At 43.4% G+C, this 6,972-nt stretch overlaps 1 protein-coding gene across 1 annotated transcript; it reads right to left on the bottom strand.

The window, feature by feature from the left end:
• Window positions 1-2,245: 2,245 nt before the first annotated feature.
• LOC134186205 (transcription factor RFX3-like) lies at window positions 2,246-6,080 on the bottom strand. Its single transcript, XM_062654120.1, has 4 exons — window positions 5,923-6,080; window positions 4,524-5,045; window positions 2,534-2,594; window positions 2,246-2,454 (listed from the first exon to the last, which is right to left on the bottom strand). The coding sequence occupies exons 2-4, from the start codon at window positions 4,905-4,907 to the stop codon at window positions 2,369-2,371; spliced, it is 531 nt and encodes a 176-aa protein (XP_062510104.1). The 5' UTR covers window positions 4,908-5,045; window positions 5,923-6,080; the 3' UTR covers window positions 2,246-2,368.
• Between the last annotated feature and the right edge of the window lie 892 nt (window positions 6,081-6,972).

Raw genomic sequence — 6,972 nt, 5'->3', positions numbered from 1 at the left:
GCTACTCTTTAGTATTGTAACAAGCTTCAGTTGTACCCATATTGATAGTATACTAATAGTGCTGGTGATGTTTACACATATATATATATATATATATATATATATATATATATATATATATATATATATATATATATATATATATATACAGAGCTTGAAATAATGGCCGGACATCGGACAATGTCCCATCAATATTGTTATTTGTCCGGGCAACTGAATCTATGCGTGGACGTCCTAGTCCTGTCATCAATCTGAACTGTATACAAGGAATCTTGATTTTGTTAACCAATGTGAGCTTAGAACAAGCTAGAGCAAACTGTCGAGCATGTAACTTGTATCATGTACATGTGCAAGGCAGTATTCTATGTCTGCTGCACACAGGTGGTCACAGGTGAAAGTAACTTATACATTTAGGTGTTGTGTTAATTAACATGTGGTTGGGTTGAATTCATTTTTCTGGCAGTTGTTGCATGTCTTGAATGTGTAAGGCAGCCATCCCATCCTTTGGCCAGCCATCCATTGAGTATAGTCCTGCAACTAGGCCACTGCTCATCTCTTTCTATGCAATTATAGCAGGCTTACCCTTTGGCATAGTTTCACAGTACTGATGATAGGTGCCAGGGGCTATCACAAATCATTTAGTTTAGTTTCTTAACTTGTCTTTCGTTTTCTGATGGCTGCATTTGAGTTCCTGACGATTGATTTACGTTCCTTCAGAGTGGACAACGTTGCAGCATCAATTCTGCCGGGAAGAAGCACCATCTGGCTACCTACCAGTAATGGTGAAAGGATGGGAATTGCCTTTTTTGTCAGCAAGCGCTTTCGCATTTGGAGAAGAGAACCAACATAAAATTTTAATGAAAACGCAGAGTATTATGCTGATCAGTTTCTAAGTGTTTGTGTTCATTGCATTATATAATACATAGTACAATCAATGCAAACAGTGAAAGAGTGCAAGGTGTTAAAAGTAATTCAAGTTACTGGAAACAACCTTGCTATCCCAGTAAGGCAGTGGGCTTTATGCCCCAAATGGCACCTACTAATCTGGTTGCTAGGTCTCAAAGAAGTGCATGTAGTGTATATGTCACAATGATATGCATGATGCTGCATCGTGAAGTCCACAGAGCAGTGACAACATCTCTTTATGTCTAGGGATACATTATGAATATATTATGCATATATAATTATAATATATTATATAAATGTTTTTATTTTTGTTTTTTAAATTTTTTAATAATATTTTATATGTTATAATGTTATATATGTTATATTATACTATATGTTTATTATGATATTGCACATTTTGTGAACGTCCGATCAAATTTGGCGGAAGTCTGGTCTAAAGCTACTTTGGTCGGACTTTTATCGGCCAACTTTTTTTGCCTTATTTCAAGCACTGTATATATGCCACACAAATTACCTAGGAATATTAGCAGTGATTTGTTATTGGTGAGTGTCAATGTATTGATGTAGTCAGCCAGCTATGAATGCGTGTAGTACAGAAGTCTCTCTCGGGTGTCATCTCTTTGATGTGAGGCTGTCTCCTCTGATCAGTTCCGTGGTGCACGTGACGTGCAAATTTGTATGACAGCCACTAGCCTATTCTTATCAGGAACCATGCACTAAATTGTTGCAACTATTCTTGACACACTTTGTTGATGGTTGCAAGCAAGAGGGACAACTATATATGGCTTTAGTTTAGTTTGTTTGTCCTCTGTTTTTGTGTCTGTTTGTCTGTATGTCTGTATGTATGTTTGTCCTTCTGTCTATTAGTCTGTCTGTCCGTCTGTTAAAGTTGGCTGTCTATTTGTCTGTCTGTCTATCTGTCTGTCTATCTGTCTGTCGGTCTGTCTGTCTGTCTGTCTGTCTGTCTGTCTGTCGGTCTGTTTGTCCGTCCGTCCGTCTGTCTTTGTCTGTCTGTCTGTCTGTCTGTCTGTCCTCAAACGATGGTCTAAGGAGAACTGTGATTGTACGGTTACAACACTGCCTTGACTCTTCAACTGGATTATAGTCTTTCTGTTTCTCTGTCTCCAAACGTCGAGGAATTGATAGACTATCAGCACCAACTCCTTTTCCTTTTTGCTTTCTTGTTGTTCTTACTAGCGACCTGAAAAAGTTGTGCCTATAGGCATCTTGGATCCTCCACTGATACAGCCTCGACCTCCCAGATTCGTGTAGCGCCGACTCAAACTCTGAATCAGCGCTTCATGGGTCTGGAAGGTCGAGGCTAACTGATGTGTCACCACTGTACCAGTTTACAAACAACTCTATGTATACGTCTATAGATAGATTTGTCATTATTCGTTGCTGGTCTTGTTTGTATGTACTTAATTGACGCCCATACATCTTACATTGTCTCAGAAACCCTTCAGGTGTCTTGTTTTGCTTCATGCGCACTTTCAGGCTGTAAGCAGTCGCAGCATGCCATACCGGAAGCAGTTACAGCTCTTTCTGCTAACCAAACAATATATTGTATAGATCAGAATCTTCGAAACATGTAATGAGGTAGACTGTGTTAGTATAGGAAACTCACCATTTACTTTCGGTTCTGCTATTGCTCTTGTAGTCAGCTGTTTGACTTTCGAGCTTGTCCACTAAGCATCAAACACAGACATTTAATTGGTTATAACTTATAATTAAGATTTGATTATTAAGACTAATTCACAATAGTGCCGTTCAGCTGAGCGGCAACAAGTGGTATGTCCCTTGTTCATCAGAAAGAACGGAAATGGAAACATTGTGGAGGATGCCGCGCGGCAAAGCGGCAAGCTTCAAATGTGATACTGAGCGCGTGCCATTGCGGATAGGCTAGTGTTCTAGTATCTTTGCGGAAAGCCGTGCGCTGCACGCCGCTGAACTTGGCCCAATCATAATTTAGTCACGTGGGTAGGCTTATCCGGGTACTGTAATTACTTTAACGGCATGTATTGCCAACCAGGCCTCTCGAGTGGTGAGGCGCGGCGCGCTCCCGCACAGGTGCCTTGCTGCTTGCTGTTGCGACAAACCTGTTGCAATATTGTATACATTCCGGCACGGAAGGCTTAAGCAGTTGACTGCATGCATTTCGAGAGCGCCGAGTCTTGCATTTACATTCAACAAAGATAGCAAGATGCGTGCCAGCTAAGTTCTATACTGTACCCTTCTGGATACCCTGTCTATTGACCACAAGACTCAGTTCCAGAATTTTATTGGTCAATGGCCAACGGCACGCCGCTGTGCTCGGTGATTTGTGTATAGTAATTTCGTCCTTTGCTCGCGATCCCAAACCGCCGACTTGATGCTCTAGACCTCGGGTACATAAATCACGGGCCATGACTAACGAAAAGCTGATGATTTCGGACTTCGGTGATTTGCACATGCACTCTTGTGCTTCGCTCGCCGTCTCAGCTCGCGATCGTTCTTAACTTAAAACTCTCGTTTTGCCATTATGCATGATAGTCTACATGTTATATTGTATGGGTATTACAAGACGATTATAGAGGCCGGACGACGGTGACGTAACCGGACATTGATGTGGCATGCATGCTGAGCGTATATACACTGCATGCAGATCTATAGCACTGAATTCATGCAGTAGTATAGTTGATTGTTGCAGTTGCAGTTGCATGTAAGTGCAGCATATGTATTTATAGTGTACGTATATAGCATGCACGTATATGTTTTGTTCTTTGGCTAACTGCATGCAGCTGATCTAGTCTTAGTTGTATATGATTACGTACTGTACAACTAAACTGCCTTTAGAGGCAAAGCACGGGTACACAAATAACCGTGGTTCGAAATCACCACCATGCGTGTCAAATTGCTTTGAATCATGGCAGGTGATTTGTCTTATACCCCGTTTACACGAGCGCTTGTAAGCGTGCCAGTCCGTGCTGGCTCGGTTTTAATGGTACCTGTAAACGCGGGCCAAGCCGTGCCAAACCGTGCCAGCTCGGCACGGTATTTCTAGCCGGCCAACGCGCGCTAGCCTTGGCTGGCTTTTGTCAAGTACATCGTATAAATGCATAGCGTGCTGGAAACAGGACCGCCCGTGCTCATTCGATAGTCTCGCGTAGCCAAAGCTTCTTTCGCCGCGTCATACTTCGTGCGAAAATGGCACAAATAGAGACGGAGACTCTGTGTCTTATCCAATTATTTGTGGAGCGATCAAGATGAGCAAGAAGTTCAGCTTTTGAAATCGGCCTCCGTTGCTGTATGTGCGCAACAGTCGCCTGGCGATAGACGTACGACGACTCGCATTCTCGATATGACTGTTGTAAAGTCATAGAGAAAAATCGCGAGCTGCCCGTTGCAAACGTGAGCTAACGCGAGCTATGTCAAGCTCAAGTAACTAACGCACGTTAGTGACACGCACTGGCGTCCTAAGAAGTGTGTCGTGTAAACGCAAGCTGGTATACTGGGTTGGCAAGGGTTGACGCGGCTCGGCTCGGCTCATCTCGCTATGCGTGCTCGTGTAGATGGGGTATAAGCATAAGCTATGCACTTCATTCGACGTGTCTGCGTGTAAACAAGATAGTTCTTACCGCGGAGGCAAACTGCAGGTGTTCCTCTGTCTTGCAGATGCGGCGATCCAACAGATAGATCAAGTAGTCGTCACAGAAGAGTCGAACGAGATAAAACGATCCAAAACTAGTGCAGCGTTTCAACGTCATTCTTTGCATTATCTCCGACAATATGTAGGACCAATTGAGTAGAAATTTACCGACCGCCTTCGACTGGTGTACACGGTTTCGTACAAGTATTGTTTCCAGCCAACAGGATATTTGTTCAAAGGATGTCGGTTGTTGTTGCAGTTTCTGTTCAAATTCTTCCTTTGCCAGCTGGATGTGCGCGCGGTCGCAGTCGCACACCAGCGCCGATTTCTTTTGAATGATGGCGAAATTAATCTGTTTAAAGTCGGTTAGCATTTGTGATACTTTCTCGGGGCTTTCGAACACGGCGCGTGCTGATTGTGCAAGCAGGTTTAGGGAGATGGTTCGACGAAGCTTGTGGCAGAAAACGTCGACGGTCGAGACCTGCAGTAATAGTTACAGGTGGTGTTAGACCTAGGGATGTGACAGATTGTGGATGAGCGGGTCTGCTCATTTGTGTGTGTGCGTGCGTGCGTGAGTGCGTGTGAGTGTCTCTCACTGTGTGTGTCTCTCGCTGTGTGTGTGTGTGTGTGTGTCTGTCTGTCTGTCTGTCTGTCTGTCTGTCTGTCTGTCTGTCTGTCTGTCTGTCTGTCAATCACATATATTTGAACTTTTATCTATGATACATTTTGCAATGCAGGGTACTATGTACTGTCCAACTAGTAGTGTTCATCAACTAAACTAAGCTAAAATTGAAACTCATGTAAAACAAAATAAGGACTACACTTAAAAACTACAGTGTACAAGCAAAGCCTCCAGTACCAGCTAGTGGCTGTCTGTATGTCTGTCTGTCTGTATGTCTGTCTGTATGTCTGTCTGTCTGTCTGTCTGTCTGTCTGTCATATATATCAACTAGACCAACATTGGTCTCTAAAAAATTATCAACTTAGGTTAGATGCAATTGGAGACTATGTCTGTCTGTCTGTCTGTCTGTCTGTCTGTCTGTCTCTCTCTTTGTATGTCTGTCAGTTCCTCCGTCTGTCCGTCCGTCCGTCAGTCAGTCTGTCTGTGTCTGTCTGTCTGTCTGTGTCTGTCTGTCTGCCTGTCTGTGTCTGTCTGTGTCTGTCTATCTGTCTGTGTGTTTGTGTCTGTCAGTCTGTCTGTTTGTTTGTGTCTGTCAGTCTGTCTGTCTTTCGTCTGTGTGTGTGTGTGTGTGTGTGTGTGTGTGTGTGTGTGTGTGTGTGTGTGTCTGTCTGTCTGTCTGTCTGTCTGTCTGTCTGTCTGTCTGTCTGTGTCTGTGTCTGTGTCTGTGTCTGTGCGTACGAATACAGTAGACATACTAAACACCAACCTTTGTTGCTCTAAGGTTCTGCGGTAAGTTTTGTAGTGATGTTTTCATCCAAGTCTTCGCGTTTCTCGCAAATGTCAGGAGAGAATTTTTATATGACGTAGTGATCGGCTTTAGCACATCCGGTATGAGTCGCGTTAAGACGGTCGAATAAAAAATACAGTCGCACTTCTCCACGTATTCCACAAACCAACTTAGACTACACAACAATTCCAGCTTCGTCCTCGATAGACCAGGCACATGAATTGAAACATCTTTACTGAGCAATACAAATACAGTAGGACTAATTTAACAGACTGTATACGTAGTTTCGAGGTGATACGGGCGTTTTGCATGCTCGAGGTCCGTCCGATCCCCGTACATCAGTCTGTCAAGTCTGTACGCATATTGTCTTGGACTCGTACCCAGTCCTCCTCCTCGCGCGCGCTTTACGTGTTTTGGCACGTGCTTTTTGTTCCACTCGCCAGGAGAAGGACTGGTAACATATTATGTCACGTGAAGAACTAGTTCTTCACGCGGTAGGTTTTCGGTGTATTGATTGGTCAAAACTTCAACGCGAGACGAAAAAATGTTGTTACAAGGGCACGCGTAGGATCCTAGTAGAATGAATTGAGTAGCAATTACCTTGACAATTAGACGGTTATTAGCATAGTTTTCGTCACGCTATGTGCAAGCTCACTAGTGTCTCTACTGTGGACATTATGACAACGACGTCTTCTCCAGCCAGAATTGACAGAGATGTCTCTAGCTGCTCAGTACGAAGTGAATGGTAGTCAATAGACGACAGGAGCTCGTACAAGGTGCATTCGCTACCGCTAGATAGTGAAGCTACAATGTTCATGAAGCGAGGATTTTGCTCGTTGCAACGAAAGCGATCTACTTTGTAACTCTAATTTCTGAACAGTCCCTAGAAAGAGCGTAAAGCTTTGTGTTTTTTGTGTTGGCTGGCGACGTCTAGCGTAATACTCTCGTGAGACTAATTACTCGACACCATATTATCAGTGCAGGTGGCAACAATTTACAAGATCGGTTTCTAATAAAACTAATGAAATA

The sequence above is a fragment of the Corticium candelabrum genome, chromosome 10 (assembly GCF_963422355.1).
Source record: "Corticium candelabrum chromosome 10, ooCorCand1.1, whole genome shotgun sequence".
Taxonomy (NCBI): Eukaryota; Metazoa; Porifera; class Homoscleromorpha; order Homosclerophorida; family Plakinidae; genus Corticium; species Corticium candelabrum.
The sequence above is the reverse complement of the archived record's forward strand: the minus strand, read 5'-3'. Positions and strand labels throughout refer to the sequence as shown.

What these genes read in the sequence shown, in the direction of transcription:
- LOC134186205 (XM_062654120.1), bottom strand. Translation starts at nt 4,907, where the DNA reads ATGCTAACCGACTTTAAACAGATTAATTTCGCCATCATTCAAAAGAAA. An exon ending in ACCTGCAGTTTGCCTCCGCG is followed by an intron (nt 2,595 to 4,523) that starts GTAAGAACTATC and finishes TTTGATGCTTAG; the next exon opens with TGGACAAGCTCGAAAGTCAA. An exon ending in AGCAGAACCGAAAGTAAATG is followed by an intron (nt 2,455 to 2,533) that starts GTGAGTTTCCTA and finishes TTGTTTGGTTAG; the next exon opens with CAGAAAGAGCTGTAACTGCT.